Source organism: Aythya fuligula, chromosome 1 (assembly GCF_009819795.1).
Source record: "Aythya fuligula isolate bAytFul2 chromosome 1, bAytFul2.pri, whole genome shotgun sequence".
NCBI lineage: Eukaryota > Metazoa > Chordata > Aves > Anseriformes > Anatidae > Aythya > Aythya fuligula.
In genome coordinates this window covers 16668950-16687475 of record NC_045559.1, presented here as the reverse complement: position 1 = coordinate 16687475, position 18526 = coordinate 16668950, and the positions used below count along the sequence as shown (strand labels likewise).

The 18526-nt window shown below is 36.0% G+C and overlaps 1 protein-coding gene across 1 annotated transcript in view; it reads left to right on the top strand.

Annotated features, from left to right (window-relative positions):
* The window catches only part of CERK (ceramide kinase), a 45359-nt gene that overhangs the window by 6239 nt on the left and 20594 nt on the right, over window positions 1–18526 (top strand). Inside the window, exons 2-6 of the mRNA XM_032180960.1 lie at window positions 2729–2842; window positions 3893–4015; window positions 6259–6384; window positions 6961–7024; window positions 11614–11759. Coding sequence (XP_032036851.1) covers window positions 2729–2842; window positions 3893–4015; window positions 6259–6384; window positions 6961–7024; window positions 11614–11759 — 573 coding nt within the window. The remainder of the gene's footprint in view (window positions 1–2728; window positions 2843–3892; window positions 4016–6258; window positions 6385–6960; window positions 7025–11613; window positions 11760–18526) is intronic.

Sequence of the window (18526 nt, the reverse complement as noted above, 5' to 3'; positions counted from 1 at the left end):
ATGCTGTAGCATTCAAGCCTTGTTTTCCTAAGCTGTAGGGAATGTTCTGAATAACATGTTTATATTTGAGAGAGCTTTGTATCTTTCTGGCCCCCTGCAATTACTGTATTATGGAGTGCATGTTTTTGACTAATTAAAATCAGTGAATTCTGTCAGGACAATGAAGCTGCTTGGTGTTTGCACAGTGTCAGATAGTACTGAGGGGCATCACTGGCATTCACAGAAGATAAATTTCCCAGACTTTCTCCAAACTCAAAGATTTACAGAGGGAGGGTGAGGTCATGCTGGTTTTTTTTGTTTGTTTGTTTGTTTTGTTTTGTTTTTCCTTTTTTTTTTTTTTTTTGTGGTCAGGAACCTCTTTTTTAGTGGTATGTAATTCTTGTGGCGTAAGGTTAAAAAATGCACGTTAACTAGGACGTTTATTATTTGCATTTTTGACACGTCTGTGAAGAGATTTGCTAGAAAAGCAGAACTTACACAGTTGTGATTCTCAGGTGGAGAATGCATCTTAAGAACTAAGAGGGCTTCGTAAGACTGCTTTCAAGGTCATGGGTTGTTAATATACGTTACGCAGTATGTACTAAAGTACATGTTCCAAAGAAATGCTTTCAGTAATACTGGTTTGGAGGTGTTTTTTAAAGTTTGCTATTTGTACAGTTGGAAACCTTTCTTTTTATTATTATTTTTTTTAAATACAGAAAGTGCCTAATAAAACAATGACTTCTGTTCCTGCTCCTAGCATACATACTAATGAGTATCCAGCACATAAAACTGTTTCTCAAAATGTTCATTACAGCATTGTCATTTAAATGTTGATCTAATTGTTGTCAGTTCTGTAGCATATCTGTGAGCAACATCAAAATGAGCTACTGAAGTGCAGGCTTTATAAATGTAATGAGCTTTCTTTCATATTCTGATGTATGGATAGGTGGCATAGCTGATAGAAAAATGAGAACTAAAAGCAGATCTAGAAAAAGAAAGGTTAAAGCACCTGCTCCTTCTTCTTAGTTTAGTGTTCCTTCTAGTCTATGTTGTTACTTGGATAAATGTTAAGTGGATAATCATATTAAGATTCCTAAAAACAAGCAGATTTTTGCTCTGAATATCAGAAAGGCCAATTAATTGTTAATATCCAATATTAATTACTTGATGTAGTCCTACATACGTACATGTATGTGTGATATCTACATATATGTTGAATATTTTGAGTGAGTTTGTCTTTGCTCTTATATCTTTATAGAGATTCTGTGTTTGTTGCATTTCCCTGTTATGCTTTAAATACAATAAATACAGTCATTATAAGCTGCAATTTCTTTTGTAAGTAGTGAAAACTATTTGAATACAGCCAGGTTCCTGAAGGAAGGTACTCATAAAATAGTTCACAGTGAAGGTGGAGACTAGTAAGCATGTCTTTGGACTCAATCTTCAAATCTCTGTGAGAATACAAACCCTAAAGGAATATACATTGAGTTGCATACTAAAACAAGTGTAAGGGAAATAAGCCTTGACCGTATAATCCCAAGCTCTCAGTAGAATGTGATGATACACAACAACTGAGAAGAGCTGTTGACAAATAGGACAGAGGGGAAAAAAAATGGTAGCAAAGGAATTGTAGTCAGCACAGTAAAGAGCTTGTGAAAAGTTTGACTTCTTTTACGTTCCTAACTACCACCATACTACTTGTGCAAAGTAGCAAGAAAGGTGAAATATAGGGTAAAAGCCAGTAACAGCAAGCAGTAACAAAAGTATTAGTGTTTGTTTTTTGTCTAATATCTCTTTACATCTGTCTACATATGGAAAATATAACAATCCCTTATATAGTAAAAAGTATAATACATAATTCTTTAATTATATGTGTGTATATGTTTGTGCACCACTTGTTTGCATATAAATATACAGTGTGCTTTTTCAGTTCCTCTTCAGTTGTGGTGTTTTTGTTTTGGTTTTTTTTTTTTTTTTTTTTTTTTTAGATTAGACGTAAAAGTAGAGAAATTTTGAAATTGGTAATGACAATGAGACAAAATTCTCAGTTTGGCAGGAGTCAGGAAGACTGAGAATGTTGAGGGACAATGAGAGGAAAAAAATGGCGCGTAGAAGAAATTCTTTCATATTTTAAGAACAAGAGGCCTTTACTTCTGAAAAACATTACTTTTAAAGTTTATGGAAGGGAAATATATTTAACAGTACATAAACATAACATCTAGAATTTGCTTCTCAGGAGGTCTTGAAGTTTGAAAGCCTGGTGGGATTTAAAGACTTAAGAATTCTTATGAACACCCTTCTTTCATAAGACAGCTACTTACTTGAAAATAACAAATAGCCTTTGTAGTTTCTCTGTTGCTTGATTTAGTTGCATGGTCTTTGAAATAGCTTGTGCTATTCACTCAACTGTCTGGATTAGGGGTCACTGAAGGGGCAATTTCCTTCCTCTGAAAGCAATGTTACTGGATTTTGGCTTCATGCAAAAACGTTTTTATACTCAGAACATCTAGCTTTCTCAGAAATCGTAGACACTTTAAGCATTAATTGAAGTAGCTCATAGGTGGTTATTGATGATGTACTTTGAGTAAATGAGAGGGGAAATTGGAAATGTTCAGCAAATTTCTAGTTATGCTCTTGATTGTGCTTAATAAGCAGCTACTCTAATTGTACATCTACATCATATGTAGAAATAAACATTCAGGTGCTGTTTTAAGATGTAAATGTGTAAGGTCTTGTGTTCACACAGAAAACTATTTTGTACCAACCTCTGAGATCATTGCTGTAGAAGAAAGTGAACTGAACAAGAAGCAGCGTAACACTGGCAAATGGCACAAATTGGCAAAGCCGCATTCTTTCACAGGTAAGGCAGATACAGTCTCAGGGTGCATGTGCTAATTACCTTGTTGGAGATATTCTAGGGCAGATTGAAAAGTAAACTTCAGAATAAGTAATATTTTTAACAGAAATAATGTGAATAAAAAATCTTCCAGTATACATTTAAAGGTCCTTTGTTTGAGAACTTGAACCCTTCCTTTAAGAACACATGGTTTGGCTATATATTGAAGTGCCAGCTAATGTCTCACATCTCTGCTGCTAAATGGATCTGCAGCAGGACACTTGCTTTATACTACTTGACTAGACAATCAGAAGAAAAGCTGAAAAAATGAGACCAAATGTTTGTTTTTGCTTTGTTTTTGTTTGTTTTTGTGTGTTTTTTCTTTTTTTTTTTTTATTATTCATAACCGTCAGAATGTGTGCACGTAAATGTTCTTTGTGTTATTGACTGCATTCATAAGGCAAAGTGCCAAAAAAACATTCTGATTGTTTTGGGGAAACAGTAGTAAATTCTGTCCTTCAAGCAGTCTAGTAACGATTGATGATACTGCACATGGAAAAGTAAGAGTGTTCTGATCTCACCAACCTAGTTCTTAATGTGCAAGAAGATTTAATCTTTTTTTTTTTTCCTCAAATTTCAGCTTTCTGCAATTAAAGTCACCCTGTTTTGTTGGTTAGATGGGAGCTACTATGACGTCTTGGCTTATCTTAAATTTATGGCCTTTTAGATCACGTAGGCATTGCAGATTTCAATATGGCTAAAAATATCTATACAAGCTTGGAACTTTTGTATGTTTATAATCAATTTATGGAGAATGGATTGCATTGGGTTTAAAAAGTGTTTATGTTTGAGTATCTGATATAAGGGAAGGACATAGAGCATGTTTTCAATTTTTTTTTTTGTTTCTACTGTTGATGCTCTGAATCCTTTTGTTAGCGGGGGTTAGCTAGCACTTCTTTAAAAAGTCACATATTTGAGAGACCTATTTGAAATGCATGTCATTTCACTAAACATTTGGTGAATTTTGTCTCGTTGTACCTCTTCTTTTTTATTATTATTATTTTTTTTTAATAGTGTATTATGTGAAAAAAGCCCGAAATCACCGCTGGTGGTGCAGAGATGTGACGTTTTGGTGCGTTGATGAGAACTTGTGTAACCAGTGGACACAGGCACTGAAAGAATTACTTGAAATGCAAAGTAAGTTTGAAAAAACACTAACATTTGCTACATCAATTTACAGGCATGTATGTCAATCAAGATTATTTTGAGATTTTTGATATCTTTTTTTAAAGTCTTAAGGCTAGCTTAAGGTGAGGCAGGTGGGGAATCTTCTTGTCACTACTTTGCATCTTGCTGTACTTACATCTGTAAGCTGTTCTGAGTGACTGTTTTATCAGTTATGACTACAGGTGTCTTATACATTTCTATTTTTTTAATTATTTTTGCAAAATAGGGACATACTGGGAGCTTAGCAGCAGCTTTAAAAGATTCTAGCTTTGGGGAATGTAAAGAGTAGATGTAGACTCAGAAATCTGAGATACTCTTGAGATCCAAGGACAAGGGTTGTAGTAATTACTGGACTTGTGAGTGACTTTTTGTGCTTATGTGTCACATATCCGCTCTCTCAGTAACAATGTTCCTTATATAGTTAAGAGTTCCAGATAATAATTTCTGGAACTTTCAGGCATCTACTTTTTGGAAGGCTAAGAGTAGTTTTGCAGGAGTCATTCCTGACAGAGACAACTTGATAGATGTCAGGGAGCAGCAGGAGCAGGACGTGGCAGAAGGCAAGTCAAGAGTGACAGCAGCACAGGCAGTGCCCTCGCTGGCCAGGGTACGGTCCCACTGTTTCTGAGCAGGACAGGGATAGCAGCAGGTCCCATTTACAGCCCAGACATGACAAAGAAATCAAGTCCATCCAAAGCAGTGGGCTGGTGGGGCTGGAGACAGGACTGGGGACAAGCTACCTACAGCATAAAGCTGAGCTCCATCTGAGAGAGAGAAAGAAATGGGGAAGGGACTGGAGGCAGTTACACCTACAATGTGACTCAGGCAAGGCCTAAAAATACCTAAACCAAATACTTAACAAAAAACATTCTTTTAAATAGGCATTGGAAGCATGCATCTCACCATTTTTTTCTTTTGTATGTATTACACCTGAGGTATGTCTTCCAATAAAATCTTTTAGTAAATGGGTTTTGTGCACCTATTCACTGCATCTGTGAGACATGTGGCCTGGTCAGACATCTCTGAGTACAAACTTTCATTCAATCAGTAACAAACAGTTTCAGAAAAGGTAACAGGTTCTCAGAGAGGATGGTGCTTTGGTGTGTGGTAGCTTTAAACCATTCAAAAAGTCTAGCTTGGGTGGATTTATTATGTGTGTTGGTCTAATAACTCTGTTTATTCTTTTAAAATAACAGTTTAGAATGTCATCTGAGAAGGTACAAGTGTTATAACAGATAGATGATCTATTAAAAAAAAAAAAAAAGCGTAGCAAGCCATTTCAGGTATTTATTGGTGCAGAGATATAATTGTTTTCATCACCACTGCCAATGTAAATCCATAGCAATTTGAACAAACCTGAAATAGTAAACTCAAAAGGTCCTTTCTGAGGAGAAGGGCTTACATATGTAGGGCAAACTTTTGCTGTTGCAGCATGTAGTTTTGTGAAATATCCTCATTGCTTCTTTATAGCACAAAGGAAATTCACTTTAAATAAAACAGGAAGACTGTTTACATATTTTAATGTAAAAGATTTGTATGTATGCCTCATGTGGAAGTTCCTTTCCTCCTGCTGTGCTTGGATTTTTTTTTGTCCTGTGTGCCTGTGCTACTAATATGTCGTGGGAATGTACTGTAAAAATAATATGCGTGAGACTAGCCACATGGAGTCAGACAAAAGGTCTGTATTGGCAAATATTTCGTAAGAGCATACAGAGCAGAGTGAATCCTACATCCTCTGGCACAGTAGCCTTAGCTTCCAGAAATGTCTTACAGCCTCTGGCTCAGGTAGTTTGTATACACTCAGTGATTTTTCTCCCGTTAGTTTTCTACTGTGCATGCATGTGTTTAATTCTTTGTAACTGATACAACTTGTGAAATTACAACATGAAGCAGAAATCCAGATCCCAGTTACGTATTATATGCTTATTCTTAAAGTTTTCTACCTAGTCATACCATTTGATGCACTGTGGTTCTGCTGGTATGAAGGAAAAAAAAAAGTAACATTGCTGATCCTGAACTTTACCAGCTGTCTTATTACTCATTCACTCAGTTTTGTCAGTATACTTGGTACGATAAACAAGGTAGAAGAAGCATGTTATGTTTACTTTAGCACTTTCTGATTTGTTTTTGCATAGCTTGTTGATTTTTGTGTGTTTTTTTTTTTTTTTTAAATCTTTTTTTTTGTTTGTTTTTTGTTTTTTACCTTACTGCAGAGTGTAGACCAAAGCGGTTGCTTGTGTATATTAATCCATATGGAGGAAAACGACAAGGAAAGAGGATTTATGAACAGAAGGTTGCTCCACTCTTCAGTCTGGCTTCTATCTCCACTGATGTTGTTAGTGAGTAATGAATATTTCAATATCTTAATAAGCTACTCAGAAATGTCTTAAAGAGTTGGTATGGTGTTTAAGTTTATTCTGTTATTTTACCTTTTCTTACTAAGTGAATGAAGCTAAGTGGTAGAGAGGGAATGTTTTCTGGTTGAAGTGTAAAGACCCAGATATATCATGACCTTACGTCCATTTTCTGCTTACTAGGTACAAACTTAAAATAATTTGTAAGTTTGAGTAGTTCTGAGATATTTGATCTCTTCATCTATAATAAATACTGTTTTTTACCCTCCCTTTCAGTTTTACTGTTGGAAAACAATTGTTCACTTGAAAAATATTTTGCTAAAAATTGTGCTATACATAGCCGTGTGTGTATACATATAGATACATATCATAGTGCCTGTCTCTTTCAATTCTTTCCTTGGCATAAAATCATTTGAAGCACTTTTTATGGGCAAGCTGTTCTTGTGGGCATACTGACAATAGAATCACAGTTATTAATAAATTAATAACAGTTTTAACAGCCATATCTTTTTATAACAGTATTTTTATAACAGTAATTTTTATGTGCTCATTTCTTCATAGTAACTGAACATGCTAACCATGCTAAGGACAACTTATTTGAAGTTAATATTAATAAATATGATGGGTAAGTAAATTCGTTTGCTCCCCTTTTTCCCCCTCACTGATCTATTCTGTATTCTGTCTCTTGTTGTCTCTAACTTAAAATAGTAGAGTTCATTGATGATTGGGAGATGCAGGACATGTTCCTTTCTGTATGAGGTTATTCACGTTTAGGAGTATCAAAGGAAAACAGAACTATTTCAGTAAATCTGTTCGATATGTAACATATTCATGTGAAGTATAGTGATATTTGCATGAGATTTGTGTGCAGAAGATCAATGTAAGATTACTTTTGCTGATCCAGAAGCTGAGTATTCTGTGATAGCCTGAGAAATATCCTGCAGTGTTTTTTAGTATAGGTGATCTTGACACTTACATGAGTCCAAAAAAAAATGTATTAGTGGTACTCTGCATGTGTGTAAAATCATGCACTATCTAGAAATGTTTAATATACCTCTCACCAAGTGCAAATAACCGCTGTCGTTTGGCTTTATTTTTTTTCACCAGTTTTGTTCTATTTGTGAAATTACTGGTTTAAAAGAAGACTTAGCTGAATAATAAAATTGCATTCCCTCATTAAATCAATTGTAGAAGCGGAGTATTTTTAATGAATAAACTAATCATTTCAGTTCTGTTTCATGACATGAAATGAGCCATATGATTATAAAATTGAAAATGTATGCAGAACCTTTGCAAATGAACTCTCATAACTACAGTATTTTAAAATTATATCTTACTATGGCTGTAGGCAGGTACTTTTAAGTTCATAAACTGAAAAAACAAAACAAAAAAGCAATATTTGATTTACAAGAGTACTCTGAAAATATACTTGCATGGTATAAATCAAGTGAAGGCATGATGTTGACAAATTGTGATAGTAAGAAACTACATTTGCAAATTGAATTCCTAGGCTTTTCACAGATTGAGTTCCTAGACCTGCTTTAAAATAAGTTGACTTTATGTAAACTGTTTTGACAGTATTGGCATTTTCCTTGGTTTTGCAGATATGCAAGGAAAGTAACCTAGAAAAAAACATTTAAGATTTTTCTCCTTTTCATCTGACTTAAGTCATTTGAAGTATATAATACTGAGGATTGGTGAAATTTCAATACAGAGTGGGGAAAAAGAATCAAGCAAGCCAACGTCTAGAATTGGCTGTTGTATGAGATGGTGCCCAAAGTGGTAATCAATCATTCTGTCCTGCAGGGTTTGTCAAGGACTGTCAAAACAGGCAACTCTCATGTGAGATTCAAAAAGGTGTAGCTGAACTTGTTAGTGTGGATGGGAGGATTCCATTTCCACTGTAATATAATGTTTTAGCCTTTACCTTTATAGACTTAGTCTAGTAAAGTATTGGGAAGTGAAACTTCTACAACATCAAATTTCTAATGCTTTATATTGATGCAGATTATATGTATTACTGTAAGCTGTGCATATGTGTATTCTCATTAAGGCCACTTACTGTTTCATCAGAAAAATAAAAGTAAGTATTTTTCAGGAGGTTCAGAAAAATAGTTAAACAGAAGTTGGGACTTCTGGGGAAAGGAGGAAGACTACTTAGGAAATGCTGCAACATCAAAGTGGGAAGACAAGCAGAATCCTTGCCTTCCTAAAAGCAAGCAAACAAAAATGTATAGCTTAAAACCAAAACCACATGCAACAAAACAGCCTACTTAATCTCACCATGCAATATGTATGTATGTATGTAATTGCAGAAGTTGGATATTCTAGGAACTTTAGGAATAAGAGGAACAACTTGAAGCTAGCAGTGATTTTAAAAAAGCATGGTGAGTTGGTCAGCTCTAAAGAGAGGTGATTGTACCACCTGGGGATATATGCCAGAATTAAAAGGAGGAGATGAGCCTTCCCATCCCCAAAGGTATGTTTTAAAACATGATAGATCCCCTCCTAGCAACTTGCTTTTACAACAAGTGGCAGTGACCAATTGTAGTGGTACCCAAAACGTTTTTGACAGATTGAAACAATCTCTAGTGTAGATGTACTTACTCATTTTAAAGGTTCTCTAAATCTCTCTTTGGTAGTTCCAGCTTAAATCTTGTTTTGGTGGGGGTTGTTTATGGTTTCCCTACCATGACTGAGAAAAACAGTTGGCCAGAGAAGTGCATCTTTTCAGAATCTCAGGGTTCTTCCATTCCAAGTCTGGGCCTGAATGGCAGGTGCCTTGAGAACTGCATGCTGTCTTTCTGAGCCTGACTTTTGACCGTTGTGTATAAGTATGTTTCTATGGCGAACGGTGACATTAGGAAGCAGTTCTTTTGCAAATTTTTAAATATCAGATCATGTGGTTAAATGGAAGATTTAAAAAAGAATGTTTCAATCGCATAAGCGTGTATTTCTCTCCTAGTTGATTCTTTTCACATAGAGGGAAAGCTTTGGATTCCTTCATCTAATTGTTGTTCACCTGTCCTCATAAGTCACTTCTGATTAAGTGACTTTTCCTTCATTCAGTGATGAGATTCTTCATTTAATCTACCAATTCCCAATCTGGGAAAGCTTTGCTTGTAATTTTAGAACTAGATACAGGATTCTTACTGATAATTGCTTCCTTACCTTCCAAGTGTATATGCTGAGCCGTGTTGTATAAACCTCTTGTGCATGTTTCCTGTTTGTTCTTCCCATTTCTCCTAATAAGAATTCCCCCAGTGAGTGTACTGATCCAATAGCTCAGTGATAGAGCAGCTTCCCCTTGAAGCTTAATTAAAGCAGCCAACGTAGTTACCGTATAGCAGGTTCTTGTACCTCGTTATGCAGAACTACATAATGGGATATATTAATGCTGTAATATTGTACAAATAATGACTGTTAAGAATAAATCTGATATGCATAAGGATGATAGTGATTCATATATATGCCTGTTTCACAGGTCTGTGGAAAACTTTCATTTTCTTCTTCTAGTTCTTGAATTAGTTTTGAATTAGTTCACAGAATTGCAGGTTGAGGTTGGAAGGGAGCACAGCTCTTTTAAAACTCATTTGTTTCATAGAGATGCTACTCCTGAAGTTGTGAATATATTTTATTTTTATTATCTGTCTAACAAGTGAAACACTACTCCATTAGAAAAATAAACCCAAAATGTAAGAAACACTTCAGGAAGATGTCTCTTACAGTAGTCCTTCACTAGGGGCCCTTCATACAGGTGCGTCATGCCTTGATGATCATCTGATGTTTGCAATCAATTTGGTCATACTAATTTTGTCTCAGTGAACTTTTTCATTTGTCAGTTTAAAAATTTACCCTTGGTAGGAATAGAAGTTCATATTGTTCTGTTATCTCTGAGTCTGGATATACAATTTGTTACAAATAGAACATAGACCTTAAGCTGGGGTGGAAATTTTTGACCACTTCCTCCCTTTCTTAGAAGCTGCACAGAAAAATGAGACAGGTTACTGAAGCTGAAGAATAAAGTATTTAAGCTTCAAGGAGATAAATTCATTATAATGATGAAACACAAACCTTCTTTTCTCCCTTCTCGCACAGTCTCTTAGGTGTTAACTTAGAGTTGGACAGTATAAGACTGTTTTCTCCATTAATGGGGAAGAAAATTATTTATTCACAATAAGAGAATTCTGAAAATACAATAATAAATCTAAATCATCACTATTTAAAAACAAAATCAGCTAACTTGTCCTATGGGATGAGTGCTCATTCTGCAGTATCTATTGTTGACTATGTGGAAGAGTTGGTGTTTGTGCATTGGAAATGATTGCTATAGAAAACAGGAAATGTTCCAAATCATGTATGTATAATTTTCGATTTGTCATGTGTTCCTTCAAGATGTATTGGAAGTAGTCTTTCGGTTACAGAATGTTTATGCTTTTAGAGTTCAGAGCGTGCATTTTATTATTGTGCATTTTATTATTGTGCATGAAATGTATACTGCTGTAAAATAGTCTTTTACTTCCTAGTATTTGCTTGGGTGTGGACACTGCTGAGCTTTAACATATTGAGGATCTGTGTAGCTGCTGCACCAGCTCTGACCTGAATTAATTTTGCAAACCAAAGTTTTGCTTCTGGTAACATTTAGAACTCTGTTTCATTATGAGTGGTTATGTAGATACACGACTTCTGTCTGTTTGGGCTATCAGCACGTTCAAAAGAGCATGTGAGCATGCATTTTGCTGTTTTTGACTTTCATATCCCTGCTAAATGAATATTGTAAAATAGCATACTTCTGCTTGAAGCCACAAATATTAAACTTATCTCTCCCTTTTTGGTAAAGGTACCTTTTTTCCATTTTGCTTACTTAGAAAGCTGTGTGTGCAGTCCTGTTCGGTGCTTTCCTTGTATAGTGATTTTCCACTGATACCTGTCTGTCTGCATACAGCAATAGAGGACAAAGAATTTTTTTAGGTTGCATTCCAACATTTTTCAAACGTTAGAGAACTGTCTAGGCGCATTTGTAGTTGTGTAGCTTGAATTTTTTTTTCTGCTTTTTGTTTAATGCCAAGTTGACTGTGAGCTACTATATTCTGTAAAAACTGGAGGAGGAGATTAGAACAACTATATTTGATGTGCAGTGCATGCCCTAAGTAGAACACTTGCCGTGTTGTTTATTGACTGTTAGTGTGCATTCTAATTTGTGTTTCCTGGCAGTGTTGTTTGTGTTGGTGGGGACGGCATGTTCAGTGAAGTGATGCATGGTCTCATTGGAAGAATGCAGAAGGACTCTGGCATAGACCAAAATAATCCCAAAGCACCGTTAGTCCAATGCAATATAAGGATTGGCATAATCCCTGCTGGTAAGAAAGGGTTAACTTTCAGTTTACTTTATTCGTTTCTTGTTGAAATTTCTTCTATTCATAACTTCTTGAAATTAGGCTTAAGTGTGAGATACGAGCAGTAGTGTCCAATAACGGCACCTAACTGTAGCTGTTTGTATCCCAGCGTAGTTACTGACCGTGTGCACTATTTGGGAAGGATGCATTGCAAAGGAAAGCACGTCTTAAATGTGCAACTTCAGAATTTGTTTCTTTCTTGCTCTCTTAATTCTGTGGCTCATTTTATGTTAATACAAGATAAAATGTTGACAGTAATGTCTTTGCTCATCTAAACACATCAGTGAGGGAAATTTACTGAATGGAGACTTAACCTGTGGGGGGAAAAAAAAAGTGGTGTGTGTTTTTGTTTTTTTTTCCTCCAGTTCCAAATGCTCCACAAATGTAGTTAGAATTGCAGTAAGACCATCCCACTGTTCTGGCAACAGGTTGGTTCTGGTTTGTGTGTTTTGTTTTGTTTTGTTTTTTTTTTTCCCATTTCTTATCACAGAAAACATAAAGCAACTGCAGCTGGGGAACAGTCCTCAGGTTGCAGATAGCTACTACATATTCTGCGCAGGCTACTTCTGGTGCCACGTGCTGTACCTTCACAGTTCAGCCACATACTGTAATTGAGAGGCATTTGTGAAAACTGTCTCAGGATTCAGTGCTTCAATGATAAATTTACTTTTTATTGACCACAGTCAGTGTTTGGATTAATCTTGCTGTTAAACCTAGTGGCCCACCTGTTACCTCATCCTTCCCAATTGGTGGGATGTCTAAAAAGTGGACTTAAATGACTCTCTTGTCCAAGATTGGATTCAGTCTTGCAACTCTTTAATGGCAATTATCTGCAATTTTATATTATTTATCCGCAATTTTGTGGACTGTGTGGAAAGACAAGTGCACTTTTTAGTGTCATTGGTATGCTGTTCTCTTTTCCTTGTCAGACGCTTGAGATTTGAATTAAAGAACTGATCTGAAATAAATCTGTGAGTTTCTAACTAGAACTGAAACACAGACTCTATCTGAAAATTTAACATCAACAATAAAAATACACAGGGTGAAATAGAACATTTGTACCCTCAGGCTTCAGGTGACTAATTTTGTGTTCCTTGTATATTTAAGAAGAATGTATCTAAACCTAAACATCTGAATTGTTGCTTGGAAAAGGTTTAACAGTTTCTGCTTGTAGATGTCTAACTGTTACTGTATTGCAAGTTGTAATGTGAATATCCCCTTATATTTTTTTTGTTCCTGTTAGCACATTAAGGGTTCTGTGTAACCCAATATTTAACTGTAATCTGTTTTTATTTGTTGAACCTTTGTATTTAAATCAGTTTGTATATTAAGCTTCAAAGAATAGAATGTGAAGTGCTCTACCCTTCATTTCCCTTATTAATGTTTATTTCTTGGATTAAGGAGTTCTGCTTACATGAGTTGGTTTCAGAAAGAAATTGCCTACTGGTGATATTAGTGACCATAAAAAGACAGTTTTAAAAAAAAAAAAAAAAAGAAACAATGTCAGTATTGAAAGCTATTTCTTTGCCCCTAGGAAAAGGAAATTAACTATTAGCATCATAAAATTGAAAGATTTAACCTTGCCTTTTCAATGATTTCTTAATGCATTTTTTCCAATCACAGCCAGGAAGTATGAGCTTCACTGATGTTTTAATATTGCTCACGTGTACCAAGCTACTTTCTTCTCTGGTGTACTTCAGTGTTTTTATTGTTATTTTTGCCTGCTGTAGCTGTTTGCTATCTGGATGCATAGTGTGTGCTGTGTTCCTGAACCACCATGAGGTACATCCAGCCTTGTAATCAGTGCTAAGACTCAAATATTTTCTTTAAGTCATTATTCTGATGCTTCAAAAGTTCTTTACAATAGTGTATAAGGAAGCTGGTCTTGAAGTTCTGTTAATTATTTTTTGGAAGTACAGAAGATATAAACAGATCGAGATACAAATTGTGTTATACAATATTTAAAATGCTTCATTGCTGAAGTACGTGAAAGTGCCTGTAGGAGTATTATTTTGATGTATTTATCAAACGCACTGAACAACTCTTAATGCTTTCTTAACACATCTAGCTATCATGGAGACCTGAAATTGTGTATGAAATAGCCAAGCCCATGCATTGCAGGATGCTTGGGAAGGCAGCAGGACTTTTCTTCCAGACTGGTGAAACTTCTAGTGAAGCATCTCTCTGTGGTGCTTACCTGACTGTTGTGTGGTTCTATGCTTCACTTGATGTGATTGAGCTGTGACCATATACTGACTCCAGCAGATCCCCTGGTTCTCAGAGTAGTTCAGGGAGTTTGTTCCAGAATAAATGAAGTCTTTAAAAAGAATATTTTTAAAGCTAAACTGACAATCCTGAAATACAACAAGTAAAAAGGAATAAAGCAGTGCAAATCCAGGAAAGCTTGATGCATAATGCTTTTTTAGTTCGTTACAACCAACATTTTCTTAAAATCCTAAGAACATGTCAGCTGATACTGAAGACAACCATTACCCAGGGATTAAGTTCTAAAAGTGTGTGTGTCTTCTGACATACGGAGACAATTTATTCATTGAAGACAGGTGCCTGGGATAAGGTGACAGTGTCTCAGTGGTTTTTCTTTTTTTTTTTTTTTTTTTTTCTTTTAATCTTTTAGTTCCTAACTTCAAGCTGCATTAGCAGAAACATGGCAGGTTGCTGCAGTTTTGTTGCTGTGGTTAAATGCTGCCTATATTCGAACTAGCACTCAATTCAGCAGGCTTAATCTTTGCTCAGAAACTGTCAATTTAATTGAACAGAGGTTTGAAACTACAAATGAAAGAAAGATTTAATGGTAAAACAGCCTCACCCGTATGATCTTTTTTGAGGAATTAGCTTTATTTCATAGGCAGAATCCCATTCTTCAGAATCTTTTTATAAACGTAAGGGTACTTGTAAGTCATAATTCTTATTTTCTGAAGCAAGCCCCTACGTGGCTCTTTCAGGGTATCCGGAAATAACACTAAGGAAACAGAATAGTCTGTCTTCTGTTTAAAACTGTCTGTTAATCTTACAATTTATTCTACATTTTTACAAAATAACTTGTTTTTTAAATGCCACGAATAAAGGCTTCTATTCATGTGGCTTTTTTAACTTCTGAACTTCTGTATTAGTTGCAGCTGTTCCTAAATCTGCCAATGTAAATTGACTGACTGCTGTTGTAAACAGGTTTCTTGTTAAAAGTACTTAGAGGCTGTAGCAACCTGCCAGTTCCACACTTAGTTTGGTATCTACAAGAGAGTGCACCTAAAAAAAACCTTCTCTTTAGGTATTACTTCCTGCTAGTAGCAGCTGCCCTTAAAGCACATTCAGCTGTGTTTTTTTCCTACAGCCAGAGTGGCAGTATGCCTAGCTGAAACCAGAGAGAACCTTTTATATTGGAACGTGGCACTGAGGTTTCATCCACGTGCTTTAGTATTAAAATGATACCCTCTAGAGTAAGCCAAAGTAATTCATTCTTCTTCCTAAACCTGGCACAGAAGAGGGGTACAAAGCTGTCAACAGCTGTTGGAAACTCCTCTAGTAAAAGAGAACCGATTGGATTAAATGCCCTTATGATCTCAGCAGGTAAAAAAAATCCTGCTGCACACTGTGCTGTGGCATAATACTAGTGCAGGTTTTCTCCTTCCAGAAACCAAGCCTGCCAGTCTGCCCTGGGAACAGGGGAAAAATCTTTCAAGTACTGGAGAGAATTGAGTAAAATGCAGCAACAAAGTGTTAATTGCCATAGTGATTTAGGCTTCTAGTGCATCCAGATTCCTCTTGCTTTTGCTGCACTCAAGGATATGAACTCTTAATGCCTAGGGCGGAAGCATGCAGGGTGATTATAATCAGCGTGTTGATGTGTGCCTATTGAAGCTCATGCTAAAACCAGCAGAGGCTTCGTACGGGAAGGTTGCATAGGAAAAAGATTCATTCACAAATTTCAAAACCAGCTAGAAGTGAAATCATGAAGTGTGACTGGACTCCTATACTACTGCCATCTAGGCTGTAAAGTTTCTCTTGGAAAATGTGTTAAAGCATAGCATTAAAAGCTAACTTTTTTAAGGTTCCAAATGATGTATCTGCAGCCTTCCTGGTTACAATATTTGTAATATTTAATGACCTTTGCAGTTTAGTTAGCATCTCATTTCAAGGATGAGTACATTCAATTTGGAAGGTGAAGTCCAATGTTTTGTTCCACCTTCCTCATTTTAAATCAGTTCTACTCCTGGAAACGACTGTCTTAGAGCTAAACACTGCATTGGATACGGTGGGGCTGCTATGAGAACAAGTCAGTCAAGATTACTTTTCCCTGTAACATTTGTGATTTTAATTTCATCTTTAAAATTTGCCATTATTACCATTTTTTATATACAACGGTACTGAACTTCTGCTGAAGTGATTATCTACAAGAATAAAAACCAATAAAAAACGCCCCAAATCCTTCTGAAGTGCTTCTTTTTAAGCTAACCTGCCATTCTGCAGATGTGAAACTGATTTCTTGGTTTCTAGGTGCCCAGACCATCCATCTCTCCCTGTAACAGTAACTTAGCCTCCTTACTTTTGAATGTGTCACATCCTGGTCCTTTAAAACTCACTTCCCAGCAAAGTCACCATCTAGATTTTTCAAAATACTAAATGCTGCTCAACCAAGAATAAATATGCAGTTACTCTGTCGTTAGCATGGTATTTTGTTAATGGGTGACACAAAAAAAAAAAAAAAGACTTCACAAAATTTTGGCTTTATAAAAATAACATAAATGTACAAGAACCATGATGAAGCTGTTCTTGTATGTAGTGGAAAACCCATTGCCATGGTAATTTCTCCTCGAGGATTCAGAGTACACTGTAGAAATACCTGTCCAGTTGTCAAGTGTATCTCACACTGAGCAATGCTCTTGAGTGCTACGTGTGTTACTGTTTCTCTGTTAAACTCACTGCTTGCTCTAGGATCAACATCTGGCTGGCCGTTGCTTCTGTCACCTGCTTAGTTTAGTACTGCAGTGACAGTCGTCCAGTTCTTTGGAATTTGTTTAGTTTTCCATCAAAAAGAGTACAAAAATGAACAGTCATAGCCTCAAAGAAAGAGCATGTATTCTTTTGAGAAGACTTAATGGTAAGTTAGTAGTCATAATCATATGAAAAATGATGTTTGAATGCTTTGCCTTTCTTCCCATTTATTTCGGATGGTAAATATTGATTTTGTCCACAGAATCACCCATGTAACCAGTTAGAATGACATTTGTTTTTCCTTACTACTTTGGTATGCTATGACCTAGAGCTTGAAAAAAAACCTTGGTTAATTTTTATATTGTTAACATTAAAAAAGTTTTGATTTGTGGATGAGGAGAAAGTGGAGGAATTTGCCTATATAGCAATTGTGTGGCTATATAACACCTCCTAGTAACAAACAAACTCTTGGGAAAATGGGCTAATGAATCATACATGATGTATGGTAAAGACTCAAAGCAATTATACTTGTTTTAACAAGGGCCAGCTACTGTCAGAGTTGATGTGCCCTTTACACACTTACTATTCTCAATGGGCTCTTAATATCAAAATATCTGGGGTGAGAACTTCGGGTAGCTGGGATGCTTTGGTTTGGGATTCAGCTGTCTACATACATATAGTGACACAGTGCCCTTTGAAATGTGCTACCCTCTACATCTAGTCTACTAGGGTAGCAGTGGAAAGTCAAGCAGAGTAATCTGCAGCACTTGACCACTGGTGGTTGGTGCCATTTTAGGTAAAGCAGTTATTCTCCTTAGGGTGAGTTTCAGTTTGAACTTTAGACCCAGATTTTGATGCTACCTCTGTCTGTCTGCAGGTGAGGTGGATGTCTAAACTCACATTATAGCCAGGGGCCATCTGATCAGTCTTGCAGCTGCCTGCTTGTGCAGATGTTTTATTTCTTGAGAGGCCCCTCAAGAGGTGCAGGGTGCCGGTGTGTGGGTACCTTCAGTCGATCTCAGGCTGCCATCAGCTCTTCTAACAAGATCTCTTTGACCAGAGTGGGAGCTGTGACATACAGTCTACAGAGTCACACGTACATATGTAACTACTTTTAGGTGTCATAACTTGAAACTTAACCATTCCCTTGCACACTGATTTTCTTCTCCTCCAGCACAACCAATGCAAAAGCTTTTTTCCAATCTGAAAATCTTTTTTTAATTATTATTTTTTAATGAATTAAAGCTGAATTAAACTGTTAAAAAGCAGTCTAACTGCTTCATATACACCTTGGAAGGGCAGAATACTTTTGTGTAATCCATATAAACCTCTTTTATTTTCCTTTACTCTGTTATACTCTGTCCCTTACAAATCCACAAAGAAAATCTAGCAGAACATTTATATCATTTTAATGCTGTTTTTAGAAGAAGAAAAAATCTAACACCTAACATTAGTCAAGAATTAAGCTCTGTGTGAGCTTCTTGCCCAAACTGAGTGTTAATCAAGGGGTGTAAGTCAAACTACATAAAGGAGAAAAACTTTTTTTTTTTTTTTTCCAAAAATAATCTGGTTCCTGTTTAGTTCTGAAGTATTCAAAGAGATCCAAATCCTTACTAATTATGAACATTTTTGTGACCTTGAAACTAGCATTGTTAGGTTTATACTTGGCATGATGTGGTGTTAGTACCAGTTAGATTCTCTTAGAATGTACATGAGGAATGATACCAGTTTTCTTGCTCCATACTACTGGATCTGAGAAGAAAAAAAAGGCTATTTTACTG